General features: G+C 35.6%; 1 protein-coding gene across 1 annotated transcript in view; it reads right to left on the bottom strand.

Moving 5' to 3' along the window:
* The window catches only part of Cntn6 (contactin 6), a 216,830-nt gene that overhangs the window by 134,452 nt on the left and 54,553 nt on the right, over nucleotides 1-27,825 (bottom strand). The window contains exons 4-5 of the mRNA XM_052172631.1: nucleotides 7,306-7,509; nucleotides 5,211-5,313 (exon numbers count right to left, since the gene is read on the bottom strand). Of these exons, the coding sequence (XP_052028591.1) occupies nucleotides 5,211-5,313; nucleotides 7,306-7,509 (307 nt within the window). The remainder of the gene's footprint in view (nucleotides 1-5,210; nucleotides 5,314-7,305; nucleotides 7,510-27,825) is intronic.

The following is a 27,825-nucleotide window of genomic DNA, read 5'->3' as shown; positions in this document are numbered from 1 at the left end:
ATATCAGGAGACATAAAAATGACAAAGATGCTATAATTAGTAAACAAAGACTGAATCCCTTCCAAACACGGAGGTTGTAGTCAAGATCTCAGCAAGCATAATCTATTTAAGGAGGTCTCTACAAGACTAAAAGACAACGAAGGAGACAGAGACAGGCCTGGTAGGGGCCAGATCAGGTGCTGGCAGCAAAGCTGCAGTTAGTTGATCCACAGCAGGTCCAAGTCATAATAAAACAAAGGGAAAATTTCCATTCACAAAATTACTGCTCTCACAGTTCCTTTCAGGGGATGTATCAAGTCCAGTTTCAACAAAAATGGATGTCTTACACCAAAATGCAATCCACAGAGAAAACTAAAATATGATAAACATGCTAAAATTGTTAGACAATTTTAATCTTATTTAGGGATTTTCATTTTGTGACATTAACAGTGGTTTTTGAATCACTGTGAATAAAATGCTAAGAGATATAAGAAAATACACAACATTCAAGAACTGGTGGGAAAATGCTAAAAAATAATGAACAAGAAAATTCTGGAAATGCAATGGAGGAAAACTCTGGGGGTTTGGGGCTTGGAAGTGGATGGTAGATGTGCAATTCTCGAGAGAAAGAAATGAGATGGAGCAGCAAAGGAATCAAGTCTCAGGTTGAAATGCAAAAGGAAGGGATCAAAAAGCACATCATAACATAGGATGGGGCGATGACTAATAGTCTAAAAAATAATGTGTGGAATGGCCAGAAGAATGTCATGAAAATTGACATAATTGTAAATACTTTTAAAATTTCAGATAACTGAAGGTCACCCAGCTGACAGAACACCAAACAAGTCAAAAGAAGAGAGTGATATTTCCAGGATGAGAGTGAGATATCATAAATGTGTAAGTGAACATGAGGCATTCTAAAACTCTTCCCACATGTATTCCCACAACCATACATATACACACGTGTGCGCGCGCACACACACACACACATACAAATACACACACATACATACACACATGCACACGCACACACACATACAAATACACACACAAACATACACATAGACACACATGCACACACACACACACACACACACACAATTCCTTCAGAAATTACCTCTTTCTACAACATAGAATATTTGCTAATAATAAGAACTGGTAATAAAAATAATATTTTGTTTTCTCTTTTATTTGCACTTGTCCTTTCTATCCAGCTGTTGCTTCTCTCTGTGTCTCTATTTCTGCTCTCTCTCACACACATATGGACAATCATGCATCTTCTAGAACACATACTCATAAATACTTGCTTAGCAAATTTAGTAATAAATAAATGAATTCATTACTCTCTGAGCCACCAAACTTTTCTCATCGGCTACTTTTATAAGGCATGGTTTATAGAGTTTATTTTAAAATGACAGGAAACCTGTAATTGTACCATCTATTTTAAAATACGAAGAAAGTTGACTTTATCTTCAGATTTTTAATTACTTAAAAGATAAATATATGCATTTAAATATTGTATCAAATCACCTTACTTTGAACAAATAAACTATTTGTTAAATTTATGACTATGTATTTAAAGTTAGCATATTATTTGAAAAATGTTTGTTATTTTCTTAAATATTACTTTTCTGAAAACAATCAGTAATTCTATGTTTCAAAAGTGTATAATATAAATTTATCATACAGGGCATTTTAAATTCTCCTTCAACCCAGAAAATATTTTGAGCATGTGGTTCCAATTCCATTATTCTTTAATACAGTATTAATGACAGTTTAATAAAAACAATCTTGGTATTGTTAAATCAGATCAAATAAAATTTGAGGAAGTGTACTCTATAAAACCAGTTCTGTCATGACAAGTTTTGTGAAGTATACTTAAGGAATCTGCACCATCTTTTCAGTATTTTTTCATGTGAAAATAAGCTTTTTGTATACGATTAACAATTAGCCTAATTTCTCAATCACCGTTATTTTCTTTCAAAATAAACTTATTTTTATTTTTATACTGAAAATATAATCTTTTTCAACTCAAGTGTTCACAATTTAAGTACTGATAGCTTTTTTTTAAATAAAATTTTTAGGTGTTTTCTGGTGATTTTAAGATTACAATTTGTTTCATGGGACTTCTTTTCCAAAAATTCATTTTCATGATTTTTATGCATTTTTACTCATTTCTTCCCCAAATTATTCATGAAATTTTTTTTAGTATTAACATATGACAGGATCACAATCATGTTGCGAAATGGAGACCTTAAGAGGCAAGGCCAACAATTCTTCTCTATACCTCATGGTATTATTCTACTTCCTAATTTCTTAAGAAAATGATCTGAAAAGAGAAACAGACCTTAAGCATTATTCAATGTTGATGAAATATTACCTATAAATACAGGTAAAGTTATTTTTTAAAAGATTTATTTATTTATTTATTTATTTATTTACTTATTTATTTATTTATTTATTTATTTTTTATATACAAGTACACTGCCGCTGTCTTCAGACACACCAGAAGAGACATTGGATCCCATTACAGAGGGTTGTGAGTCACCATGAGGTTGCTGGTATTGAACTCAGGACCTTTTGAAGAGCAGTCAGTGCTCTTAACCACTGGGCCATCTCTCCATCCCAGTAAAGTTATTCTTTACCAAAGATTTATTTATACAATGAGGAGAGGAATAAAGGTGGGATTGGGCAAAGAGAGTTTGCGTGAGATGGGTAGAGAGAAGGCAGAGAAGCAGAGAAGTTAGGAGAAGATAGGTAGAAACATTAGAAGAGGGAAAGTGGAGTAGGGAGAGGAGAGGAGAGGAAGGGGAATAAGGAGTTGGAAAGAGGAACAGAGGGGTGGTCATAGCAATGGTTTATATGGAGTAAAGAATCATTTCTACCTACCGGATTTTAAGTTTTCACTTGGTTTACACACTACAGAGAAACATAAAATGACAAAAGCAATCCTGGCAATATGGGCAACACATTCCCATCCTTTTGTTCCTCCCTTTTTCTTACAGGACTGATTCCTATCATTTCTTTGTTTCTAATAGTCTGATAGACTGCAAGACAGAGAGACTAATGTGCTGGTGCGAGAGCATAAACCACAGACACTGAGACTAATATTGTAGTTGGAACACCTCCATTCACTGAAATACCAGTTATCCAAATTGGAATGGATTTCACACCATGGCTTTAGAATAATCCAGTGAATATTTACTGGCTAAATGATGGTACTGAACTAAATATTTTATATGTATTATCCATTCCGACTTCCCCTGCCAACATTCTAGGCAAGCATGCTAACAATTCCTGTTGGATGAGAATATGAAGATTCACAGAAGTTATAAACATATTTACAAATGACTGCAGAGCTCTTGAGAAAAATTGGAATTTAATTTTTGTCTTCAATTATTTCAAAAGCAGTTAACTTCTGTTTATTCAAATGTTCCTAACATTAAAGGCAGGTTACTTAGTTATCTATTCTAAGCTTCAGTTTCACATATATAATGAAAACAATCATTTGTACAATTGAAAGGGACATAGACAATCTCACATCATGAAAAATTTTTTATAGGAGCTGAGAAATAAAATTATTTTTATGAGATTGTTGAGGAGTAGCCTAAAGCAATCTAATAGTTTTGCTTTTATTATGCAATTTCTTTAATTAAGAAATACTTTTCTCTGCTGGAAAAATGGCTCAGAAGTTAAAAGCATTGGGTTCAATTCCTAATACCTACATGGCAGCTCTCAATTATCTGTAACTCCAGTCCTAGAGTATCTGATACTCTCACACAGACATATATTCAGTCAAAATACAAATCCATGTAAAATAAAAACAAGTAGATCTTTTAAAAAGAAATATTTTCTTTTTAAAAATATGACAGACTTGTGTTCTTTCCTGGAACTCTATTCGACAGGATTTTATTTAAAAATAATTTGAGTGATATTATTGCCATATTCTGATGAATGGAGTCACTATGATTCTGAGAAAGTTTAGAATGGTAGAAGTCATCATGCTTCAAGAGTCATATAAACAAAAATTATTTATGTGTTGTCTAAGAATCATTAATCAGTCAATAGGTTTTCAATGGATAAATTTGGCTAGTTTTCAAAAGCATTGGATGAAACTTATTGTATAAAATGAACTATGATTGTTTCATTTTAAAGAAATTGACCATATAAGAAGCCTAATTCACAGATATATGCATTGCTATTTAGGGAAAAAATACCTAGGAGTCAGCAGATATTTTATGTACTGCTGAGTATAGGGAGTTAATAAAAATGCTTGTACATTCAAGGCTATTTTTCAGTGTCTGGTAAATGGATCTATATTTTATCACTGTGAGGATCACATTAGAAAAGACCTTTGGATTAAAGATAATCCCTTATTGCTCACATTCAACAGTAATTCTCATATTACTTAGGGCACATTCTAGAGATGGGAAAAATAGCTATGAAGTAGGGTTTCTAAGAAGTAGTGAAATCAAATTTTGTCTTAGATCACTATAGTAGCCAATAATAAGAACTTAATGCAGCGTATAGCAAGGTAACTCATACTAACACTAGTGTTTGAAAACAGCTGAATCAACTGATTTGCCAGCACCTTTCCCTGGTGTTTACTGCAGTTTACAGACATCAAAGTAAGATTTTAATATTATGGGAAGGAAAGGAATATTCTTGATGTTCTGTGCCAAAGGTGGAGAGTTTTACTGGCTTAAAGGCATCCCAACCTGTTGCTTATATACAATTATCTGAATAAAACCAACTACCTGAGGCAGGTTGGGCTCAATTCTAATTATCCATTGTGAACAATTGAACGTTAATTAATCTTATTTTGGAGGAGAGCAGTGCAAGTTTTTCATTTATAAGAATTGCTGATTAATTAGGCATGGAGACACTGCAAGCAGTCTATTTCTAGGTGTCAGGGAAGATTGAAGGGTAGGCCAAATGCTCAAAGATTTGCCCACCATCTTAGACAAGGCCAAATTTTCTGTCAATGAGTGTGGTACATGGGACACAATTTATTCATAATAAATCGCCAGCTCCAATCACTATCAGAATATTAGACATTTTGTTGTTATTGTTGTTGTTGTTATTTTTTAAATTCCAATCAGAAAGCCCCACCATGCCCCATGCTTGAAATCTGTTTGATAATTTCCCTTAGAGCAATGTTTGAATAATAAAAAGTTTTTTTCAAAAAAAAAATAAATCAACCATAAAAAAAAAAAAAAAAACAACCTTACTTTCCAAGGGCAAAGCATTCCAGTTTTACAGATGAATCCTTTGCAGCTTGTATTGTTTCAGGAAAACGCACTTCAATCTTTGGCTCATATTCACCCATGACACCTGTTAAATACCAAAACAGCTAGCAGCATTTCTGGAGAATAGAAATTTCCTACGAAGTAAATGCTTCATTAACCAAAATTTGACTCTTGGATTTTAAACAAAGTTAGGGTTTCCAATAATGAGATGGTTGCATGCTTTTGAGTTTTCAACAAAGATCCTTCCCTAGGGACATCCATTTCCATCCTCATTTTGGGGAATTCATGGGGCCAGACACTTTGGTCGGAAGGGAGGAAGATTCAGTTAATACTATCAGAAGTCTGATACAACACAATCCAAAATACCATTAATCTTCAACAAAACCAATAAAGTAACTGCACAACGGAACGTTAAATATCTATATTATAGTCAGTGGAAGAGGTTTTGCAGCAAATTTCATAACATGCGTGGGAAGGTTGTACTTTCACTGTTTTAAGGCTTTAATAGGAATGATTAAATTAAGGTTAGAATAAAGCAGTGTTTTCAAATGTCATAAACACACTATTTACCTGAAAACTTACAACTAACAAAAACAGTTCTAGGTGATTTTCATCTGAATTAACTAATGCTACATTGGGATTATTTTAAAACTGCAACTATTTTATAAGGTGAGATGCTAACCATCAGATCAACTATTTCTACCACAAGTAAATGAAATTTGGATGGTCACTGAAACTTTATGTAGTGCAGAAATCACAATATAAATGTAAAAATATACATATCTAACTTCCACACCTTTTTTTTAATTCAGTGTCCCAATCAATGCTAATTCTGAAGCTAAATTGGCTGCTTTTAGGTTACTTTGCCCATTTCTTAAACAACTGGTAACTCTTACATGCCAACTCTTAAGAGGAGTTAATTGACTTATATTATACACAATGTTTACAATGTACTTTTACCACTAAAATGAAGAAGCAAGCGGGGGCGGGGGGATGGGAGATGAAAGGAATTAAGATGTGGGAAGTGAAAATTAAGAGCAAATAAAAATAAAACAGGAAAAATGTTGTATAATCTCTATGCAAATTGTTAGCTTATGCACTTTCCCACTCATGAGCAGAGTAATCACAGAACAGGAGAAAATGAACTCACAAATCTAATGTTTGCTGATATCTGAATAAGACCCTAGCAGGAATATTTGCATAGTTACTGGCTCTGAAATCACTGCCATGAGAACTCTGGGGAGCTGGCTTCCTAGTCTGATAGCTTGATTATCATTATATCCTTGCTTGTCTTAAACTCTTCAGGGGGGGAACAAAATTCTATGAGGTATTGCCTTTCAAGTTCAAAATCTGATAATAAAATGAACTAACAGATTTTTTTTATCTTTACATATCCCACTGTGAACATTTAATTAGAGAATCAACTAGAGGATTTTCTTCCACTTAGATGACTTTCTACCAATCTAAATCTTGTACCAGCTCTGACTTCACTAAGCTACAAAGCTCATCAGAGACCAATCTGAGTTCCGTTCCTCAAAGACATAATTTGTATGAATCTTCCACACCATCATACTTTGGAATGCTTTGCTTTCCTTGGGCACAGTATTTCTTGTTTTCTGTTTTGCCAGTCAGGTAAATAAAGGGTGAACAACAGCAACAAAATAATGGTAAGAATGGAAAAGAACGAGGACAATAAGATAGGTTGCAAAATGTGTTCATCAATTCAGTACGAAAAATTGGCAGCATCTACATGCACACATACACACATGCCAAGTCCCCCCAGACAAACATCATTTTTTACACACCAGTCCTTAAGCAATGAGAGGACAAGCTCTTCTGGTGCCAGAAATGAAATGGCACAGTCTACCCAGAAACATGTAAATTGTACCATTCAGGTATTGAACTACAAAATTCCCCTTTTTTATTTTTGTAGTGTTTCATCTCCATTGTGCATGCAAATTTCATCTAAACTTCACTGATTTTGGTTCCAGCTAAAAGAAGAAAACAAAAGACTCTGAAGACCTGCCCACAGAGTAAAAGTCCCAGCATAGAGTCTGAAGATAATTTATGTTCTTACCATCAGTGCGCTGCACTAAAGGTGTAGGTGGACCTTGGACACTTCTATGGGCCTCTTTGTTTGTGACAAAGCAAGTATAATTGCCCACATCAGATGGTTCTACTTTGGCAATGTACAAGTTCCCTGTGTCTTGAGATACAAATCTTCGCTTGTCCTCTTGAACATACAACGGGTTATCGTTGAAGGTCCAGGCATATGATAATTCTGAAACATAGAAAAAATCCATTATTTCCATGCCACCCATATCTATAAATTCTTATAAAGTCAGAGTTACATTTAATCAATGTAATAAAAGTTTGCCTATATTGATCTAATTTATAACTACTCAAAACATAATTTAAGTAGAATATTTTCCATATTCATTTAATCCTCAGTTTGAAAGATAGAAAATTTCCTTCTCCATCAACATTTTCTTTGGTTAAAGATACAATGAAAGGATATTTAGAGGATAAATGTTAATTTTCCTTACAAAAATCCACAGAATATATATAAATTTCTGTTGGTTAATAGGGTCAAGGTAATTCTTTAGTACTACTCATTTCAAAGCAGCGTTTTGTAGTATGCTTTAAGAAGGATTATGCACATTTAGGAGTTGTAGTTCAAATTTTAATTAAAATTTTTTAATTAAAATGTTTAAGATTCAATACTCTATATCATGAATTCATTCTGTGAATGAAAAATAATTTCTGGGCAGTTTTCTCTAATTGTGTTAAGACCTTGTAATAAAGTAAAATATGCGCTTTATGGACAGAGCAGTTCCTGCTAACAGAGAGGTATGTGAATAATTACACCATGAAACAGCATGTGTTTTGACAGAGGCATTGTAGGAAACCCAAATGAGATGGTTAGTTTTAAATGTTAACTTGCCACAGCTTAGAATTAATTGGATGGATTCTCAGATGAAGATCTGTTTAACTTGTTGCCATGACAGTGGGAATATGATTGTTATCTGTCAGAGTCCACTTAGGGCAGCATCATTCCTTGTGCTAGCCTAGAACTCAGTGATCTGTTTCCGCTTTGGAATTAAAGGTGTGAACTACCATGCCTAAACCTAAATTTAGCTGGGTCTTGCCCCAAATTCCCACTCCCTTAATCTGTTATCTCCTAGAACATAGGATTCAGCTTCATTCTACTTCCTGGTACCCCTTTAATATTTGAAACATGTAATTTGTATTTTTTCTTACTCAGCTTGCTGATTTTCATTAAAATGTTCTTCATAAGAGTAAACTTTAGTAACAATTCAATAGCATTTATACCAGGCTGTTTTGAGACTTCTTTTTCAAAGCAATTAATATAAATCTCTTCACTTTAGCCTCAGGCAGACTCTTCAGAAAATGACAAAAAGCAGCTACATTCTTCACCAAAATAACACACAACAGTCTTTATGACATATACTGAAATTCTTCTTTACTGAAATATCTAAGGCCAGGTCTGCACAGTTCAAATCCCTCTCAGCAACAAAGTCTTCCATATTCCTACTAGCATAGGCCATTAAACCCCATTTAAAGTACTCCACTGCTTTTTAAATCCAAACTTCAAAACTTTATATTCTTCCAAACAAAAAACAGTCAGCCCTATTACAGCAATATCCCAGTCCCTTGTACCAACTTCTATCTTAGTTAGGGTTTTACTGCTGTGATTACATACCATGACCAAAGCCACCCTTATAATGACAACATTTAATTGGGCCTGACTTAAGAGGTTCAGAGGTTCATTATTATCAAGGCAGGAGTACAGCAGTGTTCAGGCAGGCATGGTGCAAGAGTTGAGAGTTCTACATCTTAATCTGAAGGCCACTAGAAAGACTGGCTTCCAGCAGCTAGGAAGAGGATCTTAAAGCTCATGCCTACAGTGAGACATTTCCTCCAAAAAGGCCAAACCTACTTCAATGAGGCTATACTTCCTAATATCGCCATTCCCTAGGACAAACATATGCAAACCATCACACCCACTTCTAATCTGGGCTTTGCCTTCTGCTGGAAGCCTATATAATAACATGGGGGCAGGCGGGGGGAAGCCTTTGCCCTTTGCCTGCTTGCTCTCAAATCTCTGGTAAGTCTTTTCCTTCATTGGCTTTAGAGTCTACTACTTTGGGATTCTAGTGTATATTGAAGCCCAGGCAAGATATCCAACCACTGTTGGTCCTTCCTTCAATTCATTGTCAGCCATTTTTGGACTGGATGCCTGTGCAGAATGCATTCTGATACAAACCTTTCTTTATGTATAGAGAGATTTATTCTTTAAGTTTGCTTACTCTAGAAAATCATGACAAACACACATGCTTACATTGTTTATTAGAGTATTAAATTTATAACAGCAACAGAAATGATGCTAAGAAATAATAGAAGTATATCCCAATGAAGTGTGTTCAGAAGAATTACCTCCATGAAGGATAACTGTAAGAGCAATTGACAGATAAATCAACACAGCATACTAGAAACAAGAGCAAAAATTTCAAGGTGAGAGACAAAATGAATTACATGTATTAATCTTTAATCATTTATCATTTATTTGAAATGTTTATATATAAATTTGAATTTCTTAAATAAATATGTAATGAACAAAAAGATACACAAATTTTAAGTGTTCAGTTTTATGAAATATAAATATTACATATATCTAAAGCACACAACACTAAACTAAAATAGTAACCATTGAGGTCTTTTAGAAATGGTCTCGTGCTTCTGTCAGATTAATCTTCAACTGTAGAACCACATCCTGATTTAAACTATTAGATTACCTTTGCCATTGTATATTCTTAATGAAAATGGACTTTAAATGTGTACTTGAGATATAGTGATTGTTGCTTCCTGTTATTTTTTGATGTAATTTTAATATTTGTGTGGTTATCTTTTTTTGGGTTTGTTGAAAGAATATTAATTTCTTGCTTTTTCTAGTGTGTAGTTTCCCTCCTTTTGTTGGTGTTTTCCATTCAATATTCTTTGAAGGACTGGAATTGTGGAAAGATACTGTGTAAATTTGTTTTTGTCATGGAATACCTTGGTTTATCCATCTACGGTAATTGAGAGATTTGCTGGGTATAGCAGCCTGGGTTGGCATTTGTGTTCCCTTAGGGTCTGTATGACATATGCCTAGGCTCCTCTGGCTTTCATAGTTTCTGGTGAGAAGTCTGGTGTAATTCTTATAGTACTATCTTTATATGTTACTTGACCTTTTTCCCTTACTTCTTTTAATATTCTTTGTTTGTTTAGTGCATTTGGTGTTTTAATTATTATGTGACGGGAGGAATTTCTTTTCTGGTCAAATCTATTTGGAGTTCTGTAGGCTTCTTGTATTTTCTTTTTTTTTTTTTTTTTTTTTTGTCTTTTTTTTTTATTTGATATAATTTATTTACATTTCAAATGATTTCCCCTTTTCTAGCCCCCCCCCCACTCCCCGAAAGTCCCGTAAGCCCCCTTCTCTTCCCCTGTCCTCCCTCCCACCCCTTCCCAGTTCCCCGTTCTGGTTTTGCCAAATACTGTTTCACTGAGTCTTTCCAGAACCAGGGACCACTCCTGCTTTCTTCTTGTATCTCATTTGATGTGTGGATTATGTTTTGGGTATTCCAGTTTTCTAGGTTAATAACCACTTATTAGTGAGTGCATACCATGATTCACCTTTTGAGTCTGGGTTACCTCACTTAGTATGATGTTCTCTAGCTCCATCCATTTGCCTAAGAATTTCATGAATTCATTGTTTCTAATGGCTGAATAGTACTCCATTGTGTAGATATACCACATTTTTTGTATCCACTCTTCTGTTGAGGGATACCTGGGTTCTTTCCAGCATCTGGCAATTATAAATAGGGCTGCTATGAACATAGTAGAGCATGTATCCTTATTAGATGGTGGGGAATCCTCTGGGTATATGCCCAGGAGTGGTATAGCAGGATCTTCTGGAAGTGAGGTGCCCAGTTTTCGGAGGAACCGCCAGACTGCTTTCCAGAGTGGTTGTACCAATTTGCAACCCCACCAGCAGTGGAGGAGTGTTCCTCTTTCTCCGCACCCTCTCCAACACCTGCTGTCTCCTGAATTTTTAATCTTAGCCATTCTGACTGGTGTAAGATGAAATCTTAGGGTTGTTTTGATTTGCATTTCCCTAATGACTAATGAAGTGGAGCATTTTTTAAGATGCTTCTCCGCCATCCGAAGTTCTTCAGGTGAGAATTCTTTGTTTAACTCTGTACCCCATTTTTTAATAGGGTTGTTCGGTTTTCTGGAGTCTAACTTCTTGAGTTCTTTATATATATTGGATATTAGCCCTCTATCTGATGTAGGATTGGTGAAGATCTTTTCCCAATTTGTTGGTTGCCGATCTGTCCTCTTGACGGTGTCCTTTGCCTTACAGAAAGCATCTCTTTCTTTAGATTAGGGAAGTTTTCTTCTATAATTTTGTTCAAGTTATTTACTGGCCCTTTACGTTGGAAGTCTTCACTCTCTTCTATACCTATACTCAGCAGGTGCTGGCAAGGATGTGGAGAAAGAAGAACACTCCTCCACTGCTGGTGGGATTGCAAACTGGTACAACCACTCTGGAAATCAGTCTGGCAGTTCCTCAGAAAACTGGCCATGATACTACTGGAGAACCCTATTATACCACTCCTGGGCATATACCCAGAGGATTCCCCAGCATGTAATAAGGACACATACTCCACTATATTCATAGCAGCTCTATTTATAACAGCCAGAAGCTGGAAAGAACCCAGATGTCCCTCAATATAGGAATGGAAACAGAAAATGTGGTATATTTACACAATGGAATACTACTCAGCTATTAAAAACAATAATTTCATAAAATTCTTTGGCAAATAGGCTGGAAAATATCACCTTGAGTGAGGTAACCCAATCACAAAAGATCACTCATGGTAGACACTCAGTGAGAAGTGGATATTAGCCCAGAAACTTGGACTACCCAAGACAACAGTCACATATCAAATGATGCCCAAGAAGAAGGAAGAACAAAGTATGGATACTTTGGTCCATCGTATAAGGGGGAACAAAATACCCACAGAAAGAGATGCAGAGACAAAGTGTGGTGTAAAATAGGGAAAGACCATTCGGAGACTAACTCACCTAGTGATCCATCCCATATATAGTTACAAAATCCAGACCCTAGTACTTGCTGACTGGAGCTGGACATATATGTCACTTGGGAGGCTCTGCTAGTTCATGACAAACACAGAGGGGACACTCTCAGCCAGCCATTGAACTAAGTATAGGGTCCCCAATGGGGAGCCTAGAGAAAGATCACAAGGAGCTGAAGGGTTTGCAGCACCATAGGAGAAACAACAATATGAGCCACTCAGTACTCCCAGAGCTCCCAGGGACAAAACCATCAAATAGATAGTACACATGGTGTTACCCATGGCTCCAGATGCATAGGCTGCAGAGGATAGCCTTGTTGGACATCAAAGGGAGGGGAGGCCCTTGGTCCTGGAAAGGCTCAATGCTGCAGTGTTGGGGATTACCAGGACAGGGAAGCAGGAGAGGGTTGATTGGAGGCCAGGGGGACCAGGAAAGGGGCAATCATTTGAAATGTAAATAAAGAATATTTCTAATAAAAATAAAATAAGATGTATACTTGAGTTTGTTTTCTTTAATATGTAAGCATTCACTTCTGTTGCCATACTATCTATATATTCTATTTATTACTAAGTGGTAATTCATTTTTATAAATACACCACCTTGTATTTGATGAGTTTATGAGGTTTTTTTATACTCTGGATTATCATAGATTAGAGTTAACTGAAAATTATTATGACTGTCTATGTTCATTTACATTTTCTAAAAGAAGTTATTAGACATGAATTATATGACTAAATATACAAATAGCTTAAAAATGTGTCCCAGTTTCAGGGAGCTTGATATCTTTATTTCAAAAAAAAAAAAAAAGACAGCTTTGGTTTTCCTCTCTCTCTCTCTCTCTCTCTCTCTCTCTCTCTCTCTGTCTGTCTGTCTGTCTCTCTCTGTCTAATACACACAATATACTGCCATGTTTTATTATAACTGTAAGGCTTTGAGTATATATAAATATTCTTATAGATTAAAGATTCATGAATGTATGCAATTAGGAGTACTGTGGGAAATGTATAGAGAACTATATCTAAGAAAATGGAAAAATACAATTTGTTTTAATGAGATTTCCCAAATTAAAGAAATAAGTCCACAGTAACAGAGTGGGAAAGAAAATCATTTTACAGTTAGGCAAATAAAATATCCTCATGTGAATAGATATTCAAAAAAGTCAGGGTAACCAAAGAGTAGCCTATGCAATCAGTATCCTCTTGTCCAGAGAGAGAGGTCTTGCATCATGTAAATATAGTTTAATCCTGATTTAGAATCAAGAAACTTTATATAACAGCTGCCTTTCTCAGCAATAAGGAGATCTTTTGAAACATTCTTTAAAAATTATGCTGTCCTTGAACTCTCAAGTATGGGGGACATGATTACCTATTAACAGATTTTTAAATTAAATAATATCTGTATAGTGAAATACATAGAAATAGTAATGAAGAAATATTACAAATATATAGACCCTCCACTACGATCATGGTGATGGGTAAGATTAGTAGTGAATTTGACCCAATTTAAAATCAACTGGAAGATATTATCTTTTCTTTTATAAAATAACTTATTTTATTTATTTACATTTCAGATGCTGCCCCCCTTCCTGGTTCCCCTTCACACAGTTCTTAATCCCATGCCTCCTCTACTTTGCCTCTGAGTGAGAACCCCTGCTCCCTGGAGAGCCCCTTTCCAGAGTCCTCAAGTCTCTAGGTTAGGCATATTCTCTCACAATAAGGCCAGAAAAGGCAGGCCTCTGCTACACACACTCCTGGGGCTTCGGACCAGCCTGTGTATATTTGGTTGGTAGCTTAGTCTCTGGGAGCTCCCAGGTGTCTGGGTTAGTTGATACTGTTGTTCTATGGGTTGCAATCCCCTTAGCTCCTTTAATTCTTTCCCTAACTCTTCTGTAGGGGTCCTGGAACTCAGTCCAGTGATTGACTGTATGAATCTGCATCTGTGTCAGTCAGCTGCTGGTAAAACCTCTCATAGGGCAGCCATCCTCGGCTTGTGTCAGTAAGCACACCATAGCATCAGTAACAGTGTCAAGTTTTGGTGCCCACACATGAAATGGATCCCGAGTTGGGCCAGTCACTGGACAGCCTTCCCTTCTGTCTCTACTCCATTTTTGTCCCTACATTTTTATTAGACAGAAACAGTTTTGGGCCAGAAATGTTGACAGTGGGTTGGTTAACCCCTCCCTCTACTTGGGTACTTTTGTACTTACTGAGGGTTGTCTCTTCAGGTTTAATTTCTCCACTGTTAGGCATTTTGGCTAAGATCACTCCCATTGAGTCCAGGTAGTCTCTCACTTCCTAAGTCTCTGGTGCTTACTAGAGGGTCCTCCCACCCAGACCCCAGAGTCTGCGTAATTCCAGTCATTACTTTGGACTTCTGAGCTTCTCTCCTCTCCCTCCCCCTATACTTGATCCTGTCTTCCCCCTTCCTTCTTTTCCCCTTCCCACCAAACTCCTTCCCTCCCTCTGACTCCCATGATTATTTTGTTCCCCCTTTTAAGTGGTAATGAAGCATCCTCACTTGGGCCATCTTTCTTGTTAAACTTCTTATGGTCTGCAGGTTGTATAATGGGTATTCTGTAACTTTTGGCCAATATCCACTTATCAGTGGGTACATAGCATTCATTTCCTTTTGGTCTTAGTTGCATTAGTCACTGTTTTGGCCTGTGGCCGTGTCTGGGGTGGAGCCACATCTTAATTATGCTAGCTAATATGAGAAGATCCATCCTACTGAGAATGGAGCCTTTCCCTGGGAAGAATGTGTTGAATTGTTTGAAGTCAGGAAATTAAGTCAGAAGTAAGTGAGCAGGTGACTATGCGTGATATCCTTCCTCTCTCTCTCTCTCTCTCTCTCTCTCTCTCTCTCTCTCTCTCTCTCTCTTTCTCTCTCTCTCTCTCTCTCTCTCTGTGTGTGTGTTTCTGTTTACTTCTCTTTCCCACACACATGCATTAATAATAGTATACTTAAGAATCATATTTTATGAAGAAAAGAAGAAAATAAGACAACAGAAGGAGAAATAAAACAGGGAAATTTAAAATAAAGCTTCTGCTTACAAAAAACAAAAACATTACTAACAAGGAAGAACAGAAGCAGACAAATTTCAAGCATATTTCTCAGGAATAAAGAAATGATGTAGAGCTATGACTTTAAGCAATAGCAACAAAATCTTCCCTTCTGCATGAAGTAGAGTTTAACTTAATCATCTTATAATCTATAGAAAAACACAAATGTTACATATGTGAGAAACAATAAAAATGGTCTATTTACAGTTGAAATTTATATATTTGAGTGTGAGAACACATGCCAATAAGTGTCCACACAAATTTCTAATTTTTGGTAAATTTGTCCAAATGGGGGTAGAAAATACACAATATTTTCACTAGCTATATAATGTTTCTGACACACTAGAATTTAAATTTACGTGTTCTCTGTCTATAAATGGAACCCAAAATAGACACCTAAAGACAACAGTGTCTGAAAAGCTGAGCATGAAGACAGCATAAGTTGATAAGAGTCAGAATGATAACTCTTGTAACCTTACTTCAAATTGTTCATAACAAAATATTACATTTTCTTCAGGCATTGATTCCCAATCTGATTGCAAAATCTGTAGTAGAGAAGTAATTCAGCTCCTATTGTTCAATTTAGTTCTATCCCTCAAACATATCGTGCAATCTGCATTGTTAACAAATTTCAGGGGATTCAGGATAAGATTTCATCTTATATTTATAAAAGACTTTACTAAAAAGGGATTGAACAATCTCAAGTGTATCAAGAAATACAGGACAAAGCGTAGCCAAGTCTAGAAGCTATTACAATAAAATAGAAAACAAAAATCCTGTATTTTTGGCTACAGATAAATGTATGCAAGTGCTAAGCCCATTCCATATATTGGAGGGCTATGATATATGCAAAGGTTAAGAAAAGGCCCTCTCTATCACAGAAGCACAGATAGAACTGAGGCTGTTGAAAAAGACAGAATGTTTTTGGACCTTTTAAGAACTCTGTTTTAGCTTGACTCTGGAAAGCATTAAATGCTTGATTTCCCAGTCTACCACTGTTGGGAGATGGTGGAAACTTTAAAACGTAATGAGGACGTAATATTTCTGCAACTGGTGTGACATGCCAAAAATGTGAGTGAAGTAAATATGCCCATATGCTTAGTTTGTTTTTGTTTTTTGTTTATTTGTTTGTTTGTTTCAATTCTGCAGCTATAAGGAGAACAGTTTTGCTTCAATCCCATTATCCACTTCTCCGATGCTGTCTATAGCCAATCAACTCAGAGGCCAAGAGCAACAACATCAAAACCCAGGAAACAAAATAAGCCTTTGTTCCTTTTGAGTTGACTATCACCAGTGTATAAGGTTGATAGTAATCTATTGGTAAATTTGAGAGCTATGAAAGTTGATGATTTCTAAGGTGAAGAATGAACTCTCTCTTCTATTAGAAATGATCAGAGAGAGAATAAATAATCGTGGTTATGGATGCTCTAAAATAAATGATTCAAAATATTTATCTTATACCTTATAGGTGGTAAACCATATATGAATGGTCTACTTCATCTTCAGAATTTTCATGTACCTAGGAGTTGATGATTCCCCATCATGCATGCATGAATACAGCTGAGTTATCCTTATCAAAACTATACCTTGAATTTCTTTTCCTCTTCCCAGAGCTAATGAACATACCTTTTCTTTTGCAAATTCTTTTTATTATTATTATATTTTTTATTTTCTATATTCTTTGTTTACAGTCCAAAGAGTTTCTCTTTCCCGGTTCCCCCCTCCCGATAAGTTCCCTAAGCCCTCTTCCCTCCACCCATTCTCCTATCAACCCCCTCCTACTTCTCTGGTACTCCTGGTACTCCCCTACAATGCTGAAACAAGCCTTTTCAGGACCGGGGACCTCTCCTTCCTTCTTCTTGGGAGTCATTCAATATGTGAATTGTGTCTTGGGTATTCAGAGTTTCTGAGCTAATAGCCACTTATAAGTGACTGCATTTCATGTGTGTTCTTTTGTGACTAGGTCACCTCACTTAGGATGATATTTTCCAGATCCAACCATTTGCCTAAGAATTTCATGAATTCATTGTTTCTAATTGCTGAGTAGTATTCCATTGTGTAAATATACCACATTTTCTGTCCCCATTCCTCTATTGAGGGACATCTGGGTTCTTTCCAGCAAAATTCTTACTGGGAATGTTCTACATTCTCTGTAGTGTCTTCCTTTTAAGTCCCTTAACTTATGTGCCTCTCTCTACCTCACTCTGTGTCTGCTCATCCATCTTTGTCGAATAGATACTCAAAGACTCAGTCTGAAACCAGAGAGGTGTCTAGGCAGTAAATTTTTCCTCAACATAAAAAGAAGGAAAAGATGTAATTGGGATTCACCTATTCTCACTGACTCGTATCTTTTGGAAATTTTGTGAAATAAAGACAATCTTGAACAAATTCCTAGTGTCATGTCTCAGTTGAGGGATCCTTATTCAAGGCCTTTTAGAGCAAAGAAACATGCCTTAGTGCTCTGAAAGCAACATAACCTTTTCCACTTCACAAAAATTACAGGTTGTTGCTAGTGCCTGGGAGATCTTTGTATCCATCAACCTATAATCTTGGGACCTTAGACTGTAATTTTCTTCTCTCCCTTGTTGAATTCATTTTTTATTTCAGCTACTCAAACTTTCCCATTTGTTCCTATGTGTGGTGCATCCTTCTTCAATAGTGAACTATTTAAAACCCATTGGAAGAATGAGAAAATGTATATAGAGATAAGTAACAAAATATTAAAGGTATGTTAGTTTCATCCTTCCAACAACTGTCTTCTAAAGTTAACTTGTTATTATTAACACACTCAATATACTGAAGAGGCTGGAGACTCCAAGACAATGTTAACTTTTCAGAATGAGGTTGTTATTATTTGTAAGGCCTAAAGTCAAACCTAAATTTTTAAGATTCCAAATCCCTGGTCTTCTCTTAAAGCTGTCTTTTTACTCTTCTACAATTACGTCTATATTCTTCTGCCTAGGCACAGAATTCCTTACAAATTTCCAAGATCTCTGTGTATTCAACCTAACTAAGGTCCAAAGTTAAATGAGACTTACTGCTCTTTCCATATGTCATTGACACCATCTATTTTGTGATATCCAATTAATCTAAATCAACTGTCCTTTGAAATAACTCTAAGGTTTATTGTTAACTGTCATGATACTTCAAATATAAAATATCTTGACTAACCTCTCATTCTTTATCTCCTAAAAGCTCATTTAAAAGCTAAGGCTCTAAATGCAGAAATACACATTCTCTGACTGAAACCTGGAGCCAATGTAACTGCTTAAAGAAAGGAGTCTGGCAGGGGTTTCTTCTGCAAACTGAAATGTCTGAGTTGTTATTATTGTTGTAGTTGTGGTGGTAGTGGAGGTAATCATTTTGGTAGTTGTTTTGAGACAAGGCCACAAGTATCCTAACTTGTGTAATTGTCCTATACAGATATGATCAGCCCTGACATCTCTATCCACCTGGCTCTAACTGATGAAAACAGAATACCTCCACTGAGATACTACTATAAACAGAGAATTTGTAACATTGCTGTGAGATTTTATATCCTAGAACCATCAGAAGTTATACCTGTAAGGTCTTATTATCATGTTCACCCAAATGCAAGTTGAACAAGAATGACTCAAGTGAGCATGCCAAACGACAGAGAAAAAGTTCATCCCTACAGGAAGAAGTACAGGAAACCTAGTGAAGATGTGAATAGCAAAGGTGGACCTCCCAACAAAAGAGCACACCAATTTCTTTTCCTTTTTCCAGGAAGCTCTGAAAAGTTATACAAGTAACAATATATGGACTCAGCAGGTTATATTTAGAAATATGTGTATACACACATATGTCCACAAGAATAATAAATGAAAAAAGATGTACAGAACATTAAAAGAGTATAGCGACTTGTAAATGGGAGAGTGTGGAGACAGGAAAGGAAGGGAGAAATATTGGAATTAATTAAAAGCTCTAGTCTGAAAAACAATAACAAAAAGCTAAGGCATTACAATATCAGCATACTGGGAAGGAAGATGTAGTTCATTTGGAAAAGTGCTCAATTAGCAAGTATAGTGCCCTAGGTTCAATTTGTGTTGCAAAGTACCAAATAAACTGAGTGCAGTGAGGACTTGAGATATACATTTTTTGTTTATTTTGAAACTGGAAAAGCTGTAAGTATTCTGTGAGTTCTGTAAGTGGCATAGAAGGTGGTGTGGTATAGTGGTATTGCTCACCTTTCCACCCATCCTAGCCTAATGTGATATATATATATATATATATCACACACATACACACACACACACACACACACACACATATATATATATATATACATATATATACATATATATACATATATATCCTGGCAAGCATTTGTAAGACAGTCTATTCTGCACATCTTGTAAATAAAAGCCAGCACAGGTAGAGAACATCTGTAGATAGACAAGTTTCTATTTTTTTTTACTTGATATGTTATCATAAGGTACTTGTCAATCACTCTATATATGTGATAGCTTAAACATTTATTTTTAGACTTGAGTTGTAATGTCACAACGCATAATGTTCCGAATTCTTCCTGCCATTATCGTTCTCTTCTGCCCTGCTCTCTCTCGCACATGGGCTGTCTCTGCTCATTCATGCCCACAGCTAGCCTGCAGGGGAAGCATATTTTTTGTAAGCTTCATCATGAGCCACAGCTGGGATTTAATTTGTATATTTTTTAATGGGGAAAGAAAAAAATAGGCCTTCCAAGTTAGAAGTTTAAAAACCTTCTCATTTGGCTTTTCTTAATTAAATGTATAATTCATGAGACACTTAGTTTAAATCCATTGGATTCTTAAATATTCTTTCCACCTTCTATGACATTTATCTGTTATTAATAGTGCTGATGCATTCTTATTGTGATGATTCAGCAGTAACATTAGTACAGAGTGATAATTGGTCCTTTCTGGAGCATTCTTGTAGTTTTTCATTGACACCACTATCTACAATTCTATTATTATTAAAAATGGCAGATCTGCAGTAAGCAATTGAAAATGATGTGCTGCTCTCTCAAGCATGCAACCAGTCCTATTTCCCCAGAGAACAATTGTGGTTTTGACATATTTAACAGCCTTATATGTAGTAGTGAGATATTTAAAATAGGAAGACAAAAATATAAATGCAATGCAACCATTACATGGAGTATAAGTTTTATTAGATCTTTGACGAAAAAGATCAAATGAGTAAACATTGATTCCCCTGCTCCTAAAACTTCATAGGGCTGCAGAACAGATCTCAAAATTGATCTCATGTTTCTTGAAGTAAAAATGTATGTGTGTGTGTGCATATATATATATGCACACACATGTATATATATATATACATACATACATGCATATATACATAAAGAATCTGAAATATAGTGCTCATACTTAATGAATAATCTCCGCTTGCTTTTGGTATTCCAGAATGAGTATAATTTGCTATAATATTTCAAACCTAGCATAGTCCTTTAGGATTTAAGCCAAGGAACTCTTGGTTAATCAGTTATGAGCACACTAGCTCAACAGCAAAGCTCTACTCCAAGAAAAATAATTTCTTTATTAACTTGAATTCTTTGATGGTGTGTGGAGTAAAGTTATGATGCAATACTGAAAATGTCCTTATATGTTTGTCATCTGTCCCTATGTGAGCACCTATGTGGTCTCCCAATGCTGCTTGGGAACCAGGATTTTATTAGATCTCTTCTGATTTACACACCTATTCTCTGAAACTATGGAAAGGGGATTCTTGGGGATTGAAAACAACCCAATAAAGGCCCCTTGGGTACCCACAGTGGCTAAGTTCCAGATATACCCAGAATTTATTGTACACTGCAAACTCTATCTAGAGAAGAATTGAAAACACAGTTTGTTTTGGAACCACCTCTGGGAAAACTCTAAATTCAAGAAACATAGAGATGTTTGGGTATATAAATGTATAAGGAATATACAGGTTTTCTTTTGTCCTAATTTCTATACTCTATTAAGTTTCTATACTCTGTACATGGAGAAGGGGTTATATACTCTGTTGTCAGTCAAGGATGATTTATGATATTTGAAAGCTAACTGTCAAGATATGAGTACATTCTCATTTATATACAATGACAAGACAATAGCATATATATTGTCTGTGTGGCATCTGGTAGTCAAAACTGATCCAGAATGCTTGAACATTGACCTATACAATTTTATTTTTGTTCTCTTCACTGTGTCTGTCTGCAGGAGAAACTGCAGCATGTTGTCTAGGAAAGGGGCTGCAGTATACACAGGTCATGGAGGCCCTGAGCAAAGATGCCACGTATACAGCTTTTGAGAAAGCACCTGTGGCGTTTAAGGCTTTCCGGTATTAGGGAGAAATATCTACAACTTTTTAGAACACCTCTGACATAGCTTCTGTAGGTAACCTCAATAATTTTTTCCCCAGAATGAGCTTCAGTGAAATAGTGCTTGGGTTTGCTCTTCTGTTCTAGGGAAAATGGGGAGATGTTGCTTTATGTCTCCCTCTGGGAGCAAATTTTAATAACATTAAGACTTACTGAATAGAACATTGTTCAGTTATAAGGAGTGGCAAAACCATATGCTTCCTCGTTGCAACACCTTTCATGCATTTTTAGCAACACAATGCCTTTTTATACATTTTTAATACTAAATTCATCCTCTGAGCTAGAATGGGTCAAACGTTCATCTAAGTCATGTAGAAGTATAAACACATTGATAGTTTCATAAGCATCCGTGAATCCCACATATACAATCATGACCAAATTAACAATTTTACAGTTATTACTAAAGTTACAAGAGTGGAACATATTCCCTGAAAATGCAAATGAATTGAAATATAAAATTGGTTAGGGCCAAAAAAATGCAGGGCCAAATGCATAGTTCCTTGATTATTATTTGTTGTCTTGACGTAGACTAGAATCATTCTAAGAAAAGGAACCTTAATTGAGAAAATGTCACCCACCAGATTGGCCTCTGGGCAAACCTGTAGGTTATTTTCTTGATTAATGATTGATATGAGAGCACCTAGCCCACTGAGTGCTATGCCATAGCTAGGCAGATGGAGCTAGTAAACGTCATCTCTCCATGACCTTTGGTTCAGTTTTTGCCTTGAGTTCCTACCTTGCCCTTTTGCAGTCGACCGTGTCCAGGAATATATAAAATAACTAAGCCTTTCCTCTTCAAGTTACTTTTAATCATGATATTTTAGCACAGTTATTGAAACCCTAACAACTATCACAATAGAGGTACTCAGCATCTCACCTACTCCTGTCATAGGAAATGAGTGGCTGTTCTGGATTTGTTCCTCTAAATCAAATTATGTTTCCTTGGTATTTACTCCAGCTTCTTAGTCAAAAGTCTCACTGTGTTACATTAAAGCTTAAGTGGGAGAAAAGTACAGAGGAACAGAGAGAGAGAGAGAGAGAGAGAGAGAGAGAGAGAGAGAGAGAGAAGAGCTCCAGAGCTCCTGTATAGTAGACGGGGGCAGGAGGTAGAGTAGGGAAATTAGGTATCATTGAACTTGTCTATGGTTTTTCTTCAATGCCTTAAAGATGATATTTAGAAGAAAACAAAAAGCAAACCACATGACAAGAGAGAAAAAAAGGAACTAAGACTTTGTTCTTTGGCATTCCAGTTTTGCATAAAGGACTCTCTGAATTGCTGACCTAAAATCTGTACCCTACCTGACAAATTACTATATCTTGTTCTCACCATTATTTCTTTAACCTGTGACATTTAATATATACTAAGCTAAGCAGTGTTTTATAAACACAACATAGCTGATGGATTATGAACTCAGAGAGTTGTGGAAGAATGGACAAGACTCTCACAAGAATAAGTCAGACAAAATACCAGCAGGGAGAAAGGGAAATTAGCACAAATTGGTCAAGGAGGTATTCACAGTTGGTAGCTGTTGGGAGAGCAAAAACCAGTTTTCTTCAAGAGAATGAAGAGAATGATAATCTCCTTTTATCTCCTTGTTCTCCCTTTCATTTTTCTATAGCATTCATTAATAAAGTCCAATTTCAAATTGCTTACTCCAAGGACACAGACCCAATGTTTATTTTCAAGTTTCTCATCTAATCTCCATACAACTTTTTTTTTTTTTTGAGACAGGCTTTCTCTGTGTAGCCCTGGCTGTCCTGGAACTCACTTTGTAGACCAGGTTGGCCTCGAACTCAGAAATCTGCCTGCCTCTGCCTCTGCCTCCCAAGTGCTGGGTTTAAAGGCATGCACCACCACTGCCCGGCTCCATACAACTTTTAAGGAAAGTATTTCAGTTATACTTTCTCCATATCAACTGAAGATGGTGAGTTATGATCTATTGACAGGTATCAATGGGTCTAAAGGCAAGTATTAGTAATGTCTACTATTCCCTATCTTCTGCTATTGATTTTACTACTTAACTGCTGTTATGAATATTATGAACTTTCCGTATGATTTGTAAGTGAAAAACTGTCGTGTTCCCTAAGAATACAGAAAAATCAAGGGCACTTATTAAGTTTACAAAAATATTTATGAAGTGATTATAAAATATGCATGCTCAGTAATGATGTGGGATTATGATTATTATGTCAACATCACATCTGTCTTTTGCATATTTAAGGAGCTTAGGGATTAATTAACTAGTTAGCTAATTGATTAATTGGCTTGAATTTTGAGACAGTCAATACGGATCATAGGCTGGTCTTGAAGTCACTATGAAACAAGATGTCATCAACTCATGATACTCCCTCCATTGTCTCTTTAGTGCTGGGTTTACAGGCAAGTTTACCAAGCTTGGCATAAGTGATGTATGTGTTGTGACTTTTTTCCTTCCTAGTAAGACAACATCATTTTATTTGTTCCAGAAAGAGAAGACACACCAACTAGGAGGAAAGGAATTTTCAAATTTACAACTTTTCTCAGTATAATTTTCTTCTCTCATTTTCTAACATGATTTTGAGCTTTTCCTTAGAGTGATTTTCCACTTAAGTTAAATTGTCAACATCTTTATGATGTGAATACAAACACTAGGCTCACAAAACAGTACTATCTTCTTTCCACAGGCACAGTTGATCTGATACCACTGGCACACAGTGAATGGTTCTACCTGACTAAAAGTTGGACCTGCAAAAATTAAACAGTAGTTCCATTAACACAAACTAAAAATTCACAATTTTTATGAGGGAAGGATTGAGAATATCATATCTCCAAAGTTAAGGGGAAGAATTCCTTCGGTTATGGTGAAAACTATTTTCTGTTGGAAAAGATGATTTCTCATTGTTTAAAACATGAATTATTTCTTTATCATCATTTTAAAATAAATTTTCATTTGACGAATATACAGAAATCAACTGATGAGTACAACATCATCTTTTATTTACATATGCATATGCATGTATACATATGATATAGATGTATGTCATCCTTTTATGATCATCTTGGGGATTTGTCTTAGAAGGCTTTTTTGAAGCTCTGAAAATTGGAGAGTATTATACATTAAAGTGCCTTGTGGAAGACTTGTGCAAACTTTTGTTTCAAATGACTGATGCCCTCAATTAAAGCTCACACTGGCGATAAGAATTCTTGATAGTAGGATTATTGTCTGTCTAGCTCATATGTCTAGGGGGAAGATCATGACTTTGGAAATCTTCAGAAATTTATTAGAAAAAATATGTTTTCCCAAGTATCAGACTGCAATTCAAAGAATCACTACAATGCAGTGATTAAGTTTTTTTTTTTTTTCTATTACAGAAAATAGTGTTAAATCCCCTAGAAAAGTAGTGAGCTCTCATTGGGTCCTGCAGATGGGATCCAATTCTGGAAGAATTGCCAGTACTCTCATTGTCTGGCCCATAAAGTCAGATTACCGAGAATTTTGTGAAGAAGGGAAGAACATAACCATCATGAAACTCACAATCATATATTATAGTTTTGATATTAAATGTTCCCCCCACCAAAGGCCATCCAGTTAAAAGCATAAAGATAGTGGTGGTACAGTGAAATAGTGGAAGGTCTTAATGTTACAGAAGTTATGGCCTTAAAGGGGATATAGTGTGATCCTATACCCGTCCTTTTTTCTCTTTTATATACTGGTCGTGCAAGAGCAATTTACTATGCCACATGGTCCTCTCTATTGTCATCTGGCAATGGAGACAAATCTAAAAGCTGGCTTACAGGTTCAGAGGTTCAGTTCATTATCATCAAGGTAAGAGATTGGTAGCATCTATGCAGGCACAGTGCAAGAAAGAACTGAGTTCTACATCTTAATCTGAACGTTTTTATCAGAATACTGACTTCCATGCAGCTAGGATGGGGGTCCTAAAGCCCACGCCCACAGTGAAGCATGTTCTTCAACAAGGCCACACCACTTAATAGTGACACTCCCTGGGCTGAGCATATACAAACCATCACATCCACCAAAGTTCCTACTATGGAACCAAGGAATTTATTTTACATACTTACAGAGTATGGGTGAGGTGTTGTTGGCAAGAGCAGTAGTGACATCAAAATTATATGGGAAGATCTTTCCCCAGGGTATATGATAAAATATATCTCTCTGGATATAACCCCAGCCCAGGCCAGTACCATGAGGGCAATACTACATACAAATGTTTGGGAGTGGTAGATACAATCTTAGATGAAAGTCCAATGACCATCTCAAACCCCTCCTTTTATGATATAATGTCAATAGTCCAGCTATGATGGTCTGTGGCAAGGAGGGACAGATTATATAATGAATCCCAGCTGTTCTGCTTTAATGGTAGAATGCTTTCATTCTTGTGACACCATGTGATGAGTACACATTTACATGGAAAATCTATAAACTGATTTTCATTTCTTCCTTTTGCATTCACAAACCTTCTTTGCCAGATAGACTTATAGAATTCAAATATGCTATTTTTTCTTGTGCTCATAGAATGTTTCTTTATAAAATTCACTGAAGTTTATTTCACAGATTTCTATTGTTCAGAGATGTTTTGAATATATTTATGCGAACATACTAGAACAATCTAATTTATTATTATCACTTCTTCCTTAATGCAGAACTACTCTCTGCATTAACTGTGCTAGTTGTGTATCAACAGAAAGGCACAAAACTACATTATATGCAGTTTCCTCTAAAAAGCACCAGCCTTTATGACCTACTGTCATTATGAAGTCTATAATTGTTTTTTTAAGAGAGGTAATATTGATATCACATAAGAATTAGAAATAATTGAGCTTACGAAAATCAACAAAATCTCCCATACGCTCAAATGAATAAGGCATTTTTGACACTTGACTAAATTATATATAGATGTATCACAGCTCTGCATAACTGAAAAACCTGTAGCTAATGTTCAGATTAGTGAGGAATAATGAAACATTCTCATCTCTAGAACCATTAACATTATCAAGATAGCCACCGTTGTTATCCAGTACAGTATAAAATGGCAACTATGGCAATCAGGCAAGAAAAATAAATAAAACTGGAAAAAAATAAGTAAGGTTGGTTTTAATTTATTCCTCTTTGAAGATTATATCATTCAATACTTAGAAAATCCCAGAGATTGCATAAAAAGGCTTCTACCACCAACAAACAAATCTGGCAAAGTAGCAAAAGACAGCACACACAAAAAAATCAATAGCTTATGTGTGTGTGTATATATATATATATACATATATACATATATATGTATATATATATACATACATATATATGCCTTTTCCATTGGGGAAAATCTTAAACAAATGAACATCTGACACTTGGGAATAAATCTACTTAAGGGAATAAAAAAGCTCTGAAAGAAAATATGACAGTGGAGAGAAAGATACAGCAAAAGACGTGAAAATATACAAAGATATGTTAAGATCTACAACAAAGACCAAAGAACATTATTCCTTTATACCTATCCTCAGAGATGAAGTCGTTGTTGGTGAGTGCTAAACCTACTCAGGAGGAAACTATTATGATAAACAGATATCTTTATGAAAAGATATCCATGGAATCATGCAGATGATTCTCTATGGGAAAAAAGGCAAAATTTTCTTCATTCTCATCCAAAATAATTGATCCTTACAATTTCTTACTTTATGTTTTGTTATCCACTGACTTAATTTCCCAGAACTTAGGACATGACAGTGAGAGCATTTTTCTTAAAAAAAAAAAAAATCAACACATCCTTTCTCATTGGGAGTTGACAAAGAGAACATCTGTCTTTCTAAGCTTCTGCTTTAAATTTCATTGCTCACAAATAAACAGTTAACTTACAATTGTTTCACATTTCTCTCACCTATGATTAAAGCAAGTTGGAACAGGTTTTAAACACCATCAGACATCTTTGAATGTGAGCAGAATAACATTGGTGCTTTCCTATTTTTTAGTCTCAGATAATGGAACTGAAGCAGAATTTTCCG

The sequence above is a fragment of the Apodemus sylvaticus genome, chromosome 2 (assembly GCF_947179515.1).
Source record: "Apodemus sylvaticus chromosome 2, mApoSyl1.1, whole genome shotgun sequence".
NCBI lineage: Eukaryota > Metazoa > Chordata > Mammalia > Rodentia > Muridae > Apodemus > Apodemus sylvaticus.
The sequence above is the reverse complement of the archived record's forward strand: the minus strand, read 5'-3'. Positions and strand labels throughout refer to the sequence as shown.